Source organism: Chlamydomonas reinhardtii, chromosome 7 (assembly GCF_000002595.2).
Source record: "Chlamydomonas reinhardtii strain CC-503 cw92 mt+ chromosome 7, whole genome shotgun sequence".
Taxonomy (NCBI): domain Eukaryota; kingdom Viridiplantae; phylum Chlorophyta; class Chlorophyceae; order Chlamydomonadales; family Chlamydomonadaceae; genus Chlamydomonas; species Chlamydomonas reinhardtii.
This window is the reverse complement of record NC_057010.1, coordinates 1,234,803-1,252,125: the sequence shown is the minus strand read 5'-3', so window position 1 is coordinate 1,252,125 and position 17,323 is coordinate 1,234,803. Positions and strand designations below refer to the sequence as shown.

Here is a 17,323-nt window from a genome sequence, read left to right as displayed (position 1 = left end):
TGGCTGCCGTGGTTGCGGCGCCGCCCACCGTGGTAACGTCAAGCAGGTGCGTCACGTACGGATTCGCGCACCTGCTTTGCTGCCTTGCTCGCTTCGATAGCGCAGCGTGGCTCTGCTGTGCGCCCGTGCCTCCCTCCTGCCTCGTGTCGTGTATGGGTGACCACTGAGCCCACGTTGACGTGACTGCGTGATGTGCATTCCTCTCTCCTCGCCGCGTGCAGCTGTGCGGCAGCAGGGGCCAGCGGCGCACGGGTGCCTGCTGCCGTGGCTGGGGCTCATCGACCGGCCAGCCCACCACGCACAACATTCAGGTGTGCGCTGGCCTGCTCAAGGCATGGGGCGAGCAGGTTGCAGAGTGGCCTGACCTGCAGCTGCTGGGTACATACTGGCCAGGCACGGCGGACCGTGGGAACCGGCTTCGGCATGCGCAGGTAAAGTCGGAGTCCGCGTTCAAGGTGGTGTCCGAGCGCAGTAGCCAAGCGCCAGGGAAGCAGCTGCTGATGGCGGCGGGCAAGCGCGTCAACTGCTGGCACACTCGCGGCAAGTATGTCGCGGCGTACTGGTACGCGCACAACGCCGCCGGCACCCCGGAGGAGCGCGCGGCAGTGGCAGCGTACGCCGTGGAGGTGGGGAAGCAGCTGCAGGGCCTGTATCCAGAGGCGCTGCGGCGTGCGTACATCCCGCTTGCGGGTGGCGGGCTGATGCTGTGCCTGGACGAGGAGTATGCACCTTTTCAACTAGTGTCCAGGTCCTTGAGCCACCGCGCCTACAGCACATGGACAAGGAGGACTTTTATAGGACCGTCATCGTGTGGGCGCACGACCTGCAACCGACCACGGTGAGCGGTTACGAAAACAGGTCGTGTTGAGTTGGGGTGTGGAGGGCTAGGTGGGGGGCGGGAGCGGGAGCCGGGGGGTAGGGTGCGGTGGGCGGGAGCCTGGGGTGGGGTCCGAAAGGTTGAGGCTGCAAGCAGGAGCGGAGCACATGGGACGGGACGCGGGGGTTGGAGGGGGGGGCGGGGCCCGGCACTGCCAGGGCTGGGCGGTTTGGGGTTAGGGGGTAAATGCAAAGGCGTTGTCATGGAATCGTAGTGACCCAGGGCGTGGCACCTGGAGTCGCCAGCGAAGCCGGGTGCTCGAGCAGCTCGCCTGGGGTGGCGGTCCACGGGCGGTCCATGTTTGTCCTCGGTGGGGTGCAGTCCTGGTTCGAGATCGGGCACGGGGACATGGTCGTGCTTCTGGAGGGAAGCGCTGTCGCGCATGGGTCCGAGGGCTGGAAGCACCGGTGGACAAGGTTGGGCGGGCCCGTTGTGATGTGTATGGCAGCGCGTTCTTTGTCAAGGGGGCGGACGACGTCAAGACTGCGCAGGAGCTGCTGTGCGGGCAGCAGGAGGTTGTGTTGCGGGCGGCAGCTGGCTGGACAGGCGCCCGCGACCGGGCCGTCGGGTGAGGTGCCCAAGGCGGACCTGCGCCCCTTGGGTCGCGAGCAGGTAGCTGCCGTGGTGGCGGCATCACACGCTATTGGGTAAGTGTGCACGTGGGCGTGGGCAGGGGAATGGGTGGGTGGCTGGCGATTTGTTCAGTGTGCGCCGCGCCAGGCGGGTCTGTCTGTTCTGCCAGCAGATCACATCTGGATACTGCCGATGAACCCCATGTGCAGGCTGGCAGCTGGCACGCATGCTGTGGCATGGACCAACGGCGGGGGCAAGTCTGTAGAGCTAGGCGCGGCCACGCCTGGTGCACGCGGAACCTCTGGCCGCATTTCCGCACAGGGCGTGGCATCAGCAGCACAAGGAACCGGAGGGATCGGAGCGGAGGTACCTTCCACTGCAGCTCATCAGTCGCCGGGGGCCGCATTGCCGGTGTCAGTGTCTGATGGCGACTTGCTGTTGACCGGCAGGCCGCAGGCCAGTGCCCTGGCGGCTGCAGTGCCCATCAAGAGTGTGGGGGGCAGCAACCCACGGCGCAGCACACCGGCCAGCCCTGTGGTGGCTCGAGCAGCGAGTTGGGCAGGGGTGACTGCCTGGGGTGCAGGCCTGTGGAAGCAGGGGGAATGCATGGGTGTGCAAGCATGGGCAGCGTGCCAGGACCAAGACTAGACCTCCTTGCGAGTCTGCAGAGCCGTGAGTCATGCCAAAAAACACATGCGTGCCATCGTGTACCGCACAGGTCAGGCAACAACGCGGTGGGCAGGAAACGTAGCGTCGCACGGTGCGTGGGGGGTTGAGGGATGGGGTGCGGGCTTCCTCACCCAGGATACTTTCACAGCGCTGCATGCCTGCCGTTCTTCACTTGCAGGCTAATGTGGGGCCCCGCCCCTTAAGCAAAGCAGCGGATGGAAAACAGCCACCCAGAGAGTGGCAGCGGCGCTGCCTGTGGCGGGCCACGGTGTCGCCGGCGCAGCAGGCCTGACCAGGTCGCCCACAGGCACGCATGCGGAGGCGAGCTTGCGCGGTGGGCCACTCTGGGCGCGCATCCTGGAGCTACAGGAGGAGGTGGAGGCAGTGGGGGCTTGCGGTCTAGCGGACGCTGTGTTGGTCGGTGCAGCCACGCCACCTGGCAGGGGGGAAGCAGCAGCTGTGGACGGAGGTGCGGACACGCAGCGCGCACAGCGTGCACAAGCGGTTGCACGGTTAGAGACCGCCATGCGTGTAATTGGGGACGTCGCTGCGGCAGCGATTGTGGTGTTGCGAAACGGATGAGCGCGTGGTGCCAGATCGGGGACAGAGGAAGCGCACGGCGCAAATGGATGGGGGTGGACAGGACGTGGAAGTAGGCGCACATAGAGGATAGTGCGTGCTGGAGACTAGATCGCGCTGTTAAAGGTGGCGAGGGACGGTGGCGGTGCGACCTGAACATACCGGGCGAGATGTAACTTGTAGTGCATGGGCTGGTGCCGGTTGACTGCGGGTATGGTCATGCCACGGACAGCCAGGCTGCGAAGACACGAAGCTGCTCCCGTTGCCAGGCCACCCCAAGGCCACACGCCAGTGCTTGGAATGCACAGGAGCCGTCCTCGCGACTTTCCACCGCCTCAGCCACCGCCGAGGAAACATCGACGATGCGCGACATAACTCCTTGACACGCCTGGCCCATTGAATGAGCTTCTAGGCGATGCCTTTTCTGACTTTAAGGCAGTGCTATTATGCCGCTTCTGCAGAGGCCACAGACGAATGGCCAAAGGCCGACAACTAACCGTGCGTTCTTCGTCACGCTATGTCCTGCCCGTTCCTTACACAGCTGTGTATACGTGCGGCTACATATTACAATGTGAAAATAGATTCCCACAGCAAATCTACACTGCGATACATTGTTGGTCGCATGGTTGCCAATAAGCCTAGCAACCGACTGCCTGCTCCTGTAACATTCTGGTCATACCTTGGCACCTAATACCTTGCAGCTGTGCCGAGATAGGCCTTCCTCGCCGAGTTCGCCGACTTCCCCGTCTCGCCGGCTTCACCGACGCTGGCGTTCCACGCTCGCATGCTCAGTACTTTGCATTACATGCTATTCTGTGCAGTGGCCTGCATGTGCAAAACGCGAAACTGGCGCCACCAGGGCACCTGCCCTGGGCGCCACATAGCTTTCTTTGTTCAACGCCTGCCGCGCTCGTGTTTCGCGTGTAACCAAACCGGTGTTGCAATTCACTGCATTACATGCTATAGTGTGGCGCTGCGTGTGTGCGTGTAACGCGTGTGTGCGAGAAGCAACTTTTTTCCTTCTACGCCTGCCGCGCTCGTGCTTCGCGCGTAACCCAAGCCGCGTTGCAATTCACTGCATTACATGCTATAGTGTGGCGCTGCGTGCGTGCGTGCAACGTGTGTGTGCGAGAAGCCGGTCCAGGGTGCCGTCCAGGGTACGCTGGGTGCTAAAGTGGTGTAGTCCTCCGCTCTGCTCTACGCTACGCTTCGAGGAGCTACGGCGACCGCAATGGCTATTGCCCCTCCCCCTTCGGGGGAAGGGGCAAGCCAACCAGGTGCCTATCTAGCAGTCGCGATGCCACAGCAGAGCCAACCGCAGCCAGACGCAGCACAGTTGTCAACAGCCGCACTACTTGTCATGCCGCTACGCATGCCCTGCCAGCCCCACCGCAGACCGCTACCTAGACACCGCCAGCCGGCTCCTCAGCCTTGCGCCGCTTCTTGGGCGGCGCCGCGCTGTCCTCCTCCACGTGGCCTTGCCCGCCCCCTCTGCTCCGAATATGCGCGCCGCCACTGCCGCTGGGCCCAGGGCCGCCCGTGCCGCCGCCACCACCGGGCCCAACGCTGTGGCCGCTGCTGTTGCCGCCGGTAGGCGCGGTGCCACCGCCGCCGCCACCGCCGTCTCCAGGCCCTGCACCGCCGCCACCGCCGCCGCCAGGCCCTGCACCGCCACCGCCGCCAGCAGGTCGCAGGGCTGCAGGCCGCGGTTTGCCAAGCAGCATCTCCATCAGCGCGTGCCGCATGTTTGTAGCCGAGTTGGCGTCGGCTTTGGCTCAGCCCAAACAAATGTCCGGCAGCTGTGCGGTGGACATCCCAGAAGCTGGCGGGGGAGCGGTACTGGCGAGAGCCACGGATGGCCCACCATGGGGGCATGCCGCACCGATGGAAGGCACTGTAACTCCTTTCCGAGGCCCCGAAACCCTTGGCCAGCCGGGGGCAAGCCACCCGTGTCCCCCACGCCCACCTACATGCGTAACGCAGGGCTGGGCGCACGGGCTGGGCTCACGCAAGGAAGCTGCGCGCTGGAAGTGTACAGGGTACCACACTGCGGGAGCTGCACAAAAGGGGAATCCGCACACATCCGGTCTTGCTGTATTCCCCTGGTACAGTAAACATCAGGGCTCCTCCGCCTGATGTCATGCCAAAGGACACCCGCTACTACATGCGCAGGATGCGCATTTCGTTTCCTTCAAGACTACATACAGGCACTACCGAATGCACACACACAGGTGGATGCAAAGCTGCTAATCTGGGCAGCAGTGAAACCCTGCTGAGTTGCGATGTCCAACGCACTTACTATTGGAGTGCGTGATGCGAGACAACCGAGCGGGACCTTCACCATCAGGGTGCGGAATGCGGCAGCGCGGATGCTTGCCACCTTTCTCCCGCCAGCTCTGTTCCCCGTCGGTGCACGCACCAGCCCTTGCTCCTCAGCTTGGCGGCCTGCCGCCACACAGCGAGACTTTTCAACTCGAGGCACGCCCTTTGGCCGCCCTGGCTGCCGCTAGCAGTTCGGCATCCCAGGCCCAAGTCCATGTACCCCGCCCTACACCCGCACCTGCCCCCGCCCAAACCTGCACCTGCCCCCCTGCGCAAACCTGCACCTGCCCCCGCCCAAACCTGCACCTGCCCGCGCCCAAACCTGCTCCTGCCCCCCCTGCCCAAATCTGCACCTGCCCCCGCCCAAACCTGCACCTGCCCCCCTGCCCAAACCTGCACCTGCCCCCCTGCCCAAACCTGCACCCGCTGTGCAAAAGTATAACAACCATGCACATAGCGTGTAGCAGTAAACGGGCTTGCCCTGAAGTTCCACGGTTCCATGGCTCCCTGGGGCTAACCACGCACGGTGGCCTTCAAAGGCCAGGTGGTGCGGCGGCCGTGCAGCCACGTGCCGCCGCGACAGACAAGCGACGCGTGCGACGCGGGTGCTGCATCACTACCCTGGCCCCAGAGATGCCACCAAAGCTACAACTCAAAGCACAAGATGACCGATACCGCCCCAGTCCAGCGTTGCGTTGTGTTTAGGGCGGTTGCCGCCGTCGGTGCGCCGATGAGGTAAGGTAAGTTTCGTGTCCGACATGACACAGTCTTCACCAGTTTAAGGCCTATGATAGATTTGGCTCTTCCTTTCTTGTGCATGAAAGGGAGTCGGAGAGAAACTGCAGACGGGGGCAAACGCGTTTTGCACGGGCTTGAGGTAGCTTCTCCTGCCTGAGAGCTTTCTCTAATCTATAGCATCGATAATTCAACGTAAAATAAGTCCAGCTGGACGAACTCCGGCTACGCTCGGCCTGCGTCCTGACTTCGTCGGGTGCGCCCCATGCAAGTGTTTTCGTAATCGTGCTCGTCAGTGCGGAGGCATGTCATATGGCCCGATTCACACACGTTGCTGTAACAAAGTAAAGACACTGACATACATTTGCAGAGACAGTGCAGTTGTGACAAAGCTCAGTTGTTCGCCCGCTTAACGCAGGCTCCTAAGAGAACATACTAGTACTGTGGCGAGCCCGTAAGCATACCTTCACAAGCACTAAATCATCCTGCACGTGAAACTCGCAGCGTCGCCGAGTTTGCATCATTGGTGGTTGCTCGTCATTTTGCGCCGGCATTGAATTGCCCAGGTGCGCCCCTGAGCCTCGCCATAAATATATAAGCTGCGTATTCGCGTGCTCATGAAGCTAATACCTGCGCTTTCCGCTTGACGAAGCGTTTGGGTGTGGTATTTTTGGACACTGGTTTCTGACAAAGACGTTGCTCTTGCGCAGCTCAACAAGTGGTCGCCATAACAGAGCACCCAAAGGACGTAATTCTGCAGACAGCGGCGTGCGGGGCCACTCCCGCGCATCGCTCGACCTGACGGAGCACCCTCGCTGGCGCTGCTAGCGTCGGTAGGTGTATCTGGCTGTCTATATTCGTAGACAGGGACTGCGTAGTAGGAAGAACCAAGGACCTTCAACCAAGCAAAATTTTCTTCACAGGGCCGAACCTTACTCAACATCCTCTCTCGCACAATGTTGGCCCTGCATGACCAGATGTTGAGCTACTTGATGCCTGTACAACCATTCTGCAGGGGGTTGCCATGGGGAGGAGGTTGTTCTCACCATGGCTCGGCCACATGCTGGTTGTGGCGCTGGTTGCGTTCGCATTCTCCGCGAACGCAGCGCGCGTGTCCATGGAGATGTCCACAAGTGACGCCACGGAGACAACGTTATTCCGCCGCAGACGTGAGTGTCGCGTCACTAGCGCATGTTGGCTTGGCGTCGGTCATAGCGCTGGGGACGAGCGGAGTGTGACCTTCCGCAGGCTTGCCACAGACCCGCCCTCGCACCTTCCTCAGTCCTCTGGGCCTTCGAGCTCCTCCTACCCCAGCCCATTGTGTTCTCCACCCCATTGCGGTCTCAACTCGCTCCCCCCCACTCATCATTACTAGGCGTGGGGCTTTACCAAGCGCTCCTTCCCCACAGCTTCTAACCCATGTGCTAGCCCGCCCCCCCTTACAACGGGCCGGGACCAGCCCACCTTGCTGAACCCAGTCCCGCATACAGACATGTCCCAAGTCCGTGCCCCTCACACTTGTCCGCAACCCCGCAGTGAACCAGGCGTCGCCAAAGGCCAGCCCTCGGCCGCCCAGCCCCAAGCCGCCCAGCCCTTCGCCGCCGAGTCCCAAGCCGCCCAGCCCGCGGCCGCCGAGCCCGCCCAGCCCCCCAAGCCCGCCGCCGCCGAGCCCACCCCCGAACCCCCCGGTTCCGCCCGCCAGTTTCCGGATGGACAAGGGCAAGGGAGGTTTCACCTTCTTCTCGTCTGACGACGCCGATGACGCGGTGAGTGCCGCACGTCAGGGCAGCAGTGCTGCAATGCCGCAATGCTTTGTCAGTGCGCACGTTGCATCTGGCTCCCGGAAGCTGGACCTGCGGGCTGGGCCGACATGCCTGACGCGTGCGTGCTGACCTGGCCTGCTCCTCGTCCCTCGTTCCTTTCCTTCCTCGCAGGTTCATTGTCAGGGCACTCGCTGCGGTGCTCTGTACAGCAATGTCATCAGGTTGGTCGATGTGCATGTGTGTTTATGAGCGTGTCTGTGCTTCAAGCTAACGGTGCAGCTGTGGGCGTATGCGGTCTTTTGGCATCGCTAGTCCTCAGAACACGTATTCAGCACACCCCTCGACACGTATGAACAGCGGAGTTGTCTTACCTCCGTGCCTGCCCATGCATCTTGTCCATGCAGTATGGCTATCTCGTTTGCACCGGCCGACGCCGATGGCATCCTGGCAGTGGGGACCTTCAAGGCCAACACCCAGGCTAGGTAAGTGGAAGAAGGCATAACAGAGCGGGGTGTCTCGCAGGGCCTGAGGCAGGGGTTTGTGGCAGAAGTGAGGAGATGGAAATAAATGGGTCGGATCTGCTAGGGGCGCAAATCGCAGCGGTCGCACCGCAACTGCAGCAATGCTGATGCGATCGTGCGCACCCCGCTGCCTGTTTGCGACCTTCTTCCCGTTTGCGCACACAGGAACTCCATCGAGGGATGGGTGGCAAGTGCCAACTACCCGGTGTCTAAGATCACCTACGCCACCACTGCGGCCGCCGTGACCAACGCCAACCTCAGCTCCTACAAGATGCTCTACATCCCCTCTAACGGTGCGTGAGCGCTTCACATGCCCGCCCACTGCTCTTTAGCCTGGCTTTTGTCCGTGCATAACAAACGCCCGCTCGTCGCTGCCCCGTCCAACGCCCGCAGACCTGAACACGCCCGGCGGCATCTCCTCGACGCTTAACAAGGCGCTGATTAGCATCAAGGCCGACATCATCAACTATGTCAACAAGCGCGGTGGATCCATGGTGGTTCTCACGCAGGTAGGTGTGCGCGGTTGCGTGCTTCCGTGTGCCTTCGTATCGAAGGGCCTCGCTCGCGTTGCACACGCATGCACGCACCGGGGTCCACCCTCTACCACTGCCTCTTCGGTTATGAACACATGACCATACATGCGCCACGCCACCTCGCAGGCGGGCTTTGGCAAGGATAGCTACGGCTTCCTGCCTGTGCCGCTCAACTTCACGGCTCTGGATTTCCAGGACGCGGACGTGACGGAGGACATGATGCAGATCAGCCCCGTCACCAACAGCGAGTGAGTGATGAGCAGCCGCGGCGCGTATGCACATGCACACCATGTCCGCACCATGCTTGACTCCATGTTGCCAGGGGCTGCCGCCCCCGCGCCCTGCTGCCCACACCGTACATATGTTCCATTGTGCTGCATGCTGGCCCTGTCCTGAACATTGCATGTACGCCCTGCCCCACCGCACCACCGCCATGCGCCCGCAGCAACGTGGACCACGTGTACTGGCACGGCTACTGGACCGGGCCCATCGACTGGTGAGTTCGGCACCTGAACGCCACCCCACCAACGTGGCTCTGCCAGCCACACACGAAGTAAATGCGCACACATGCCCAGATGACTCAGGTCTGTGAGTTCCCCGACATATGTGCAGGAACGGCCTGCGCGTGCTTGCCACCCAGGCGCGCCTGTGCCCGGAGCCGTACGGCCCCAACCAGAACTGCCGTGCCACAGTGCTGTGCAACCAGAACACCATTCTCACCGCCGAGAACTGTGAGTGCGCGGCCGTGTGTGTTTGTGTGAGGAAAGGACAAGGGGAGCGGGTGTATGTGCGTGTGTTCACCTATCTAATCGCGGTCGGGACTTTTTGCTGTGCGTCTGCTTGCTGAGGAAGACGATAATGGCTGCTCGCACATGCCTTCCATTGGGCGGCGCCTTCATCTGACACGTGCAATGGCCCACCTCCTGCCTCTGTCCGCCCTTTCGTGGCCAGGCTACGATGGCATTGACAACGACGGCGACGGCTTAATTGACAAGCTTGATGAGGACTGCTGGCGTTGCGGCGACGGCATCCTGGACCCTGACGAGCAGTGCGAGTGAGTGCCCCACTGCGTGGGCGCTGCTCACCCTGTGCTTTTGTTCTGCTTTCTTTGAGGAGAAGCAACACGCGTTTGACACCGCTCTGCTCCACTGCAAACCCCACTCCTGCCCGCGCCTGCAACTCCACTGTGCACATCTTATATGTTTGATGAATGTGAACCCCGCGCCGCCAACCCCCTGCTACTCCCCTGTGCACATCTTAAATATTCAATGAATGTGAACCCCGCGCCGCCAACCCCGCAGTGACGGCAACGTGTTGGACGGCGACGGCTGCTCCTCCACCTGCCAGCTGCAGGACATGCCGCCGCCCTCGATTTCACCCTCGCCGCCTCCGCCGCCGCCCACCAACGGGCGCGAGGTGGACTACTGCTACGCCGGCGGCCTCGCGTCCTGCCCGCCCTGCCTGGGTGAGCTGCCCGGCCGGGCCACCCAGCCTCTAGTTGCCGCTGTGCGTGTCTGTGCTGCGCCCGGGATTTGCCTACATGCGTGTTACACGTGCGTGTTTCATGCGAGCCTGACCTCCAACTTCATGCGCTTGCCGCCCGCGCCGCTACCCCCTTGTTCCATGCCCGCAGGCAAGTGCAGCACCGTTGACAACTTCGGCACTGACGGCATCATCTGCAAGGTGCCGCAGTACCTCAAGGGCTCCTACCCCGACAGCGACGTGAGTGTACAGCAGTCTGGGACCTTGGAGGAAAAGACTGCCTGACGTCCACTGTACTTGACATTACGCCACAACTCGCTTGACCCGACTTCACGACCCCCTGTCGCCGCCTGTTGCGTCCGCCCCTCGCCCCAACAGGTGTGCAAGAACAACCGGGGCGTGCTGGCGCTGCAGACGATTGCCGTGACCAACCAGGACACCAGCGGCAACACAGTGACCGTGGGCAAGGCCACCGTGTTCCGCACTTCCTCCGGCATGCTATACGCGACGGTCCAGATGACCTGCCCCTACCTGCTGTGGTCGCCCAAGACCGACTCTAGCGGCGTGGACACCAACAGCTTCCTGCTGCTGAGCTACGTGCTCAACGGCCAGGCCGGCACCGCCGTCTCGAGCCTGGTGGGTGCAGTAGCGGAGGCGTGTTGTGAGTGGGTGGCAAGGAAGCGACACGGTTGGGGGAGAAAGAACGCGGCGGGCGCCGGGCCTTCGTGCCACTTGCAGTGCAGCCAGGACCGTGCGTCCAATGCAAATTACTTGGTGCGCTGACCCCTTCTCCTGCCGTCCAACTCCTTTCCACGTGCCTTGCATCCGTACGCAGACGCGCTCGCCCAGCTCCAGCTGGGCCACCTTCGCCTGCTACACCTTCCAGTTCAACGTGGACGCCCTGCAGCCCGGCGGCCTGGGCTGCACGCCCTTCGACATCGACGCCCGACTCACCGTGCGCTCCGTGTTTGCCCGCGACTCGTCGTCTTCCAGCACCTGCAACATGGACACTGAGAAGGTCAGCACCACCCCCACCGTGTCAACCAAGGAGTCGTTCGTCGCGGTGGACCCCGCGCCCCCCAGCCCGCCGCCCAGCCCGCCGCCGCCCAGCCCGCCGCCCCCGCGGCCCCCGCGGCCGCCGAGCCCGCTGCCGCCCAGCCCCTCGCCTCCTGACGCTCCCCCTCCGTCACCGGAGCCGCCGAGCCCGGAGCCGCCCTCGCCGCCGAGCCCGCAGCCGCCCTCGCCTCCTCCTCCCTCGCCGCCGCCGCCGAGCCCCCCGCCGCCCAGCCCGCCTCCTCCGAACCCTCCTCCGCCTAGCCCGCCGCCGCCCTCCCCGCCTCCACCTTCCCCTCCTCCTCCCAGCCCTCGTCCTCCCAGCCCGCCGCCGCCCTCCCCGCCTCCACCTTCTCCTCCCCCACCTTCCCCTCCCCCTCCCAGCCCTCCGCCCCCCAGCCCCCCGCCGCCGTCGCCGCCTCCGCCTTCCCCTCCCCCTCCCAGCCCTCCTCCTCCGAGCCCCCTGCCGCCGTCGCCGCTGCCTCCCAGCCCTTCTCCTCCCTTGCCTCCGCCTCCCTCGCCCTCGCCTCCTCCCCCGTCGCCTCGTCCTCCCTCTCCACCTCCTCCCCCGAACCCGCCCGTACCGCCCTCACCGCCCCCGGAGCCGATTCCTCCCTCTCCTCCCATTCCTCCTTCGCCTCCGCCCTCCCCCACCCCCCCGTCGCCGCTGCCACCTTCACCCGAGCCTCCGTCACCTGAGCCCCCGAGCCCGCCTCCGCCCAGCCCTCCGCCTCCGTCGCCGCCTCCCCCTTCGCCTCCCCCTCCATCGCCTCCGCCGCCGTCTCCCCCGCCGCCCAGCCCGCCTCCGCCCAGCCCATCGCCGCCGTCACCTCCCCCTCCTTCGCCGCCTCCCCCGTCGCCTCCACCTCCCAGCCCGCCGCCTCCTCCCCCTCCCTCTCCCGATCCTCCGTCTCCGCCTCCCCCGTCGCCTCCTCCTCCGTCCCCGCCGCCCCCGTCGCCTCCTCCTCCCTCTCCGCCCCCTCCCTCGCCTCCTCCCCCCTCTCCACCTCCTCCGTCGCCCGAGCCCCCCTCTCCACCTCCTCCGTCTCCGCCTCCCCCACCTCCTCCTCCCCCTCCGCCTTCCCCTCCTCCTCCCGACCCGCCCCCGCCGTCGCCCGACCCGCCCCCGCCTTCTCCTCCCCCGCCCTCTCCCCCGCCGTCCCCTCCTCCGCCCTCGCCCCGCCCGCCTGCACCGCCGCCGACGCCCAACTGCGACTGCTCCAAGCTCGTCCGGGCGCCGGCCGGCGGCTGCGGCTCCGCCCAGGCCATGGTCAGCTTCAAAGCCGGAGACCGCTACGACACCACCATTCCTTCCGTGGACATCTGCGTGCCCACGTTTGGATTTGATCCGGTGACCGGCATCTACAAGATTGCTTTCTGCTGGAACACGGACTGCGAATCTCTGAGGGATCTGCAGGGCAAGCCCATCCGCGCCTACATTAACAACCTGGACACGACGCCCGGCACCGGCCCCGACGGCCTGGCCGGCACCAACGTGGTGCTCACGGCGTTGGCGCCCGAGTGCGCTCGCAGCACCAACATCATCACGATCAAGGACACGGGCGCCACCTACCGCTTCGGCGCCACCGAGCTGCTGGTCACGGTGCCCGCGCCCATCGCGACGCTGGACGTGGACGTTGCCATCAACAACACGGCGCAGTGCAACGACCACTGGTGAGCGCATTTCCTAAAGCATGTCGTGCATGTGCACAATATGTATGGTGTTGTGCCAGGGCTCTGCAATTGCCTGTCTGAGCAGTTCCAATTTCCAAGTTGCCAACGCGCTTCCTGCTGTGTTCGCCGCGGTGCACTGCTTGCCTCCCATCGTCCCGCAGGGTGGTGACCGCGCTGGTGTCGGTGTCTGCGCCTCTGGGCACCACGCCGCCCATCCCGCCCGCCTCCTGCCCCTGCTGGATGCGGACCACCAACGGCACCTGCCCCGGCATCAAGGTGCCCATCCTGCTGGAGACCATCGACGACCTCGGCAACAACCGCGGCCAGTCCGTCATGCAGTGAGTTGTGTGTGCATATATGCGTGTGCGTGTGCCGTTCATGCATGTACCTGGGAGCTGCGGCGCGGAGCTTGCTTGCCTGCTGCTCCAAACTGCGTCCTGCAGTTGTTCCTGGTCCGCGTGTGCCGCTGCCGCCATCCGTGCTGCCACTGAAACACGTGCTGCACACGACCCCACGTGGCGTGCAGGTGCATCGACCCCGCCAACTTCGACATCTACACCGGCCGCATGGCCTACAGCTACTGCTGGCGCTACGACTGCCTGCCGCCCGTGTTCGCCACCTCGCGCTTCAAGGCCACCTGCAGCAACCTGGAGCGCTGGTGAGCCGCCGAGCGAGCAAGCGAGGCTGCTGCATGCTGGGCAGGGCTGCAGGAAGGGCTGCTTCCGGAAAGGAGCAGGGGCACAACTCCGTTCACACACATACCACATGCACTCTGTCTTTGCATCATGCATTCACATGTCTATCTAATCAACGGTGTCGTTACGGCCTTGATTATTGCCCGCAGGAACATTGCCAAGATGACCGGCAAGTTCCTTCTCAACATGCAGCACTCGGAGGGCATCTACATGAGCGTCACCGGCCACCCCAAGGACCCCACCCAGCAGCCCGTGATGTGGACCATCGCCGACGACCAGCAGTGGATCGACCTGCCCGAGGGCGGTGTCGGCAACTTCACTTTCGAATACATCATTCCACCTGGCCAGGACGATCTCTCGGCCGCTGTGGTTATGGACACCTCCCCGCGCCCGCCGCCGCCGCCCGTGCCGCCTGGCCCGCCCGGCAGCAGTTGCTCCTGCCCGCTGACCCCGGAGGAGACCGTGGGCGGCGAGCCCGGCGTGTGCAACGGCACCTACGCCACCATGACAGTACGCCTGGAGAGCGACCCCACCGTCACCTACAAGCAGTGCGTGTCATGGCCCAACTACGGTGCGTGTGTTTGTCCGCCGGCGCTACTGCTCCTCTGTTGTCATCAAGTGGGAGTCCCTGCTGGCAGCACGCACTTTCTCATCTGCCGTGCCACCTCTGACTTTTTGCCTCTCTGCTCCTGTGCCGCTCGCCGCCTTGCGTCGGACAGATCTGATCATGCAGGAGATGGCGTGGAGCCACTGCTGGCGTTACGACCCCTGCCTGCCCAAGGCCTTCTACGGCCAGGCCTACCGCGTGTCCATCAACGAGGTCAGCAAGCACAACATCCCGCTCATCCCGCCCGCCGGCTACGAGCTGCTGCACTTCGTGGCGCCGTTTGGCATGAGTATTGAGACGACCTTCAAGTACGTCAACGGCGACGTGGTGGTTTACAACAGCACGCAGGGCTCACTGGTGATCCAGGGCCGCAAGAACGTCATCACCGTGCCAACCCAGATCTCCAACATTACGGTGCGTGAGGAGTTGGTGGTCCTGCGAAAGGCAATGTACCAATGTGATCAAGATGTGGCCAGGCAGCCACTGTGGGACATACCGTATGTGCTATTCGCAAGCTTCTAACTGACATCGGCGCTTTTACTTTCCACATGTGCAGATCGAGTTCAAGATCCCCGCCGTGTGGGGCATTGACGGCATGGCTGCGGCCGTGGTGCTGCGCCACATTGACGGCACCGACTTCCCCTTCCCGCCCTCGCCGCCCTCGCCGCCGCCGTCGCCGCCCGCGCCGCCGCCGCTGCCCGCCAGCGCGGCGCGTGTGCTCATCACCACCGACTTCCTGGTCATGGCCAACGTGCCCATCACGGCGCTGCTCAAGAGCGACAACGTCGCGCTCACCGGGTGAGAGCAAAAACACTCAATACATCTCATACGCCCTCAGCAACCTTACGCAGGGCGTCAAGAATACCTATGCTCCACGGGGGGCCGTTGGTGTGTGAGTTCGAGCCTGCTAACTGCCTTTCTTATCCTTATGTGTGCTTTCTGGAACCCCTGCAGGTACTACGTGACCATTCCCTTCAAGTTCTACGACTACCTGGACATGCCCGACTGCTCCGACTCCAACCGCGACGCATTCAAGTGAGTAGTAGGGGTGGAATACCCGCATCACCCTGCTGTCTGTCAGCTTGACGGCTTGGTTGCACGTGTCAATCCGTGCACCACCAGTGCAACCAGCCGGATAGCCTCATCCTGACATGCCCCATCCATCAATCCACCCTTGCCGCAACCCCACAGGGCCAAGGTCGCGGCCGCCTTCAACGTCTCCGACCCCTCCACCATCACCGTCTCCTGCCGCTTCAACGTGCCCACCAGCGACCAGCCAATCCTGCGCCGCATGATGCGCGCCGTGTCGCGCCTGGTGCAGACCGTCACCACCGGCACCACGCCCGCCGACGTGGCTGTGGAGACCTCGGTCACCGTCAAGCTGCCCGTGGACTTTCCCGCCGCTGTGGCCAGCGGCTGCGCCAAGACCGAAGGCCTGCTGGCGTCCGACGTGAGCTGCGACACCGGCTCCGTCACCACCAAGCCCAGCGTGACCGTGTCCATGTCAAAGAGCGAGAGCGTGATCGCCGGCGGCGCAGACCCCTGCACCGGGGCCGTGAGCGAGAGCGCCAACCTGCTGAGCGCCCTGGCGCGCGACGCCGGCTCCTCCGTCAACTCCAACACACTGCGCAGTACCGGCTGCAAGAGCCAGCGCGTGGCGGGCACCACCTCCGACCCCAACGCGCCCGGCGCCACGCCAGTCCCCGGTGGCGCCCCCGGCACCGCGCCCACGCCCGGACCCAGCGACTCTCCCAGCAGCGCCAGCCTGTCCAGCGGTGCCATCGCCGGCATTGTCATCGGCGCCGTCGCGGGCGCCGTGCTCATCGGCTTCGTGGGCATTGCCGTGCGCAACAAGATGAGCCAGCGCAGTCCGGTGACCATGGTCGGCCGCGACGGCACCACGCGCACCACCACGCCACGTGGCTGGGCCCGCGGGCGCTGGATGACCTACTCTATGCAGGAGAAGGCCGAGCAGGCGCGCTCGGGCAGCGCGCCGGTCGCAGGCGTGTCGACATATTAATGATATTACCGTATCCAGCATTGAAGCTGGTGGGTGCACTACAGCCTGCTAGACGCAGCAGGCTTGCGCCCTCAAAGAGTCGTGCCGTGTCGTGTGGTGTGGTGTTTCAAGAACCGGGAAGCCGTCGGGTCCGCGCGCTTGTGTCGAGGCGTGCTTTACGGGTCGGCAGAGTCGTCGCCGATTTCATGGGAGGATTTATTCCGGGATTCTCTACTAGCCGATCACCCGCACCCCACCGCCTTCCCTCTCCATGCATCACACTCTGTGATGCGAGTAAGTGGCAGCGCTGGCCACACTGCACGCCATGGGGGCATGCTTATTGAATGTTCAAGCTTATCAAAATGTAGCGGGTCATACAGATACTGCCCGCAACTGCTAGCTGTGTCTGACGCACTGCTGGCATTGATGGTGGTTATAGAGCTGGAAATGGATTGCATATGCGTGCACTGTCCTTGATGCCTGTCTTCAGAGGTGTGCGTGTGCCGCCTTGAAGCCCCTGACTCAGACAGAGCTGTGGCAATGAGTAATTGCCCAGCTATAACGGCGTGTGAGTCCCAGGGCCCATGCGACAGAGAGAAGCGGCAGGCGCATATATATCCGGGCCACGAAGTTTGGTTTAGAGCCAGCGTATTTGCGTTAGTGCGCAGGCTGGTTGGAGGCGGGGGACGGTGGCTGGACCGAAATGGTCCATGCGTGGCTTGGATATTCTTCTGTGTGCCTTTTTAACAGACCGCGGCCTGGGTTTGATTTACGTGGTACATAAATGCACAGATACATCAGATACAACAGGTGTCCCTGGCGCGTGCATCGTCGTACGAGTTGCATGCTGGCATGTAGATGGCAGTCACCTTATTGTTCGGGTACCGCATGCCTGACGCTGTCTTCTAAAGAGAATAATTTCAAGTGTGTGAACCGTGTGTCTGGCGTCTTGTGTTACTGGCGATGCCCATCTATCCTCGAGCGTTGCGTGGTCTACACGTGGCTCAAACTTCATTGATACCCGTGCGATGTCTTGTCACGCGCACCGTGTATTGCACGCATCCCCTTGCACACGTCTTCCGTCGGTCGGTCAGCGCAAAGCTGTTCAAAGTGACTCTGGTGTAGTAATCGTCGGTGTTCCGGTCACCGCTGTAAATGCGGTTGACTGAGTATGCTGCAAGAGGCTGAAAAGCCGAAGGCCTGTTTACTGAAAATTGTAACCCCCGGCCTCAACCGTCCAT

At 63.4% G+C, this 17,323-nt stretch overlaps 1 protein-coding gene across 1 annotated transcript; it reads left to right on the top strand.

Annotated features, from left to right (window-relative positions):
• The first annotated feature begins 5,804 nt into the window (after positions 1-5,804).
• Positions 5,805-17,314, top strand: CHLRE_07g321400v5 (uncharacterized protein). The gene is made up of 24 exons (XM_001700990.2): positions 5,805-6,321; positions 6,466-6,588; positions 6,679-6,717; positions 6,771-6,924; positions 7,292-7,521; positions 7,690-7,739; positions 7,923-8,000; positions 8,205-8,332; positions 8,433-8,548; positions 8,699-8,820; positions 9,018-9,068; positions 9,185-9,303; positions 9,524-9,626; positions 9,874-10,037; positions 10,206-10,294; positions 10,433-10,690; positions 10,890-12,781; positions 12,943-13,119; positions 13,308-13,439; positions 13,626-14,047; positions 14,196-14,497; positions 14,640-14,881; positions 15,038-15,118; positions 15,275-17,314. Exons 3-24 carry the CDS (start codon positions 6,712-6,714, stop codon positions 16,101-16,103), a joined length of 5,745 nt encoding a protein of 1,914 aa, XP_001701042.2. The 5' UTR covers positions 5,805-6,321; positions 6,466-6,588; positions 6,679-6,711; the 3' UTR covers positions 16,104-17,314.
• The last annotated feature ends 9 nt before the right edge of the window (positions 17,315-17,323 follow it).

Bases quoted from the DNA above. Each gene is read 5' to 3' on its own strand.
- CHLRE_07g321400v5 (XM_001700990.2), top strand. The intron at 8,001-8,204 runs GTAAGTGGAAGA...TTGCGCACACAG, and splicing joins AAGGCCAACACCCAGGCTAG to GAACTCCATCGAGGGATGGG. The intron at 14,882-15,037 runs GTGAGAGCAAAA...GAACCCCTGCAG, and splicing joins GACAACGTCGCGCTCACCGG to GTACTACGTGACCATTCCCT.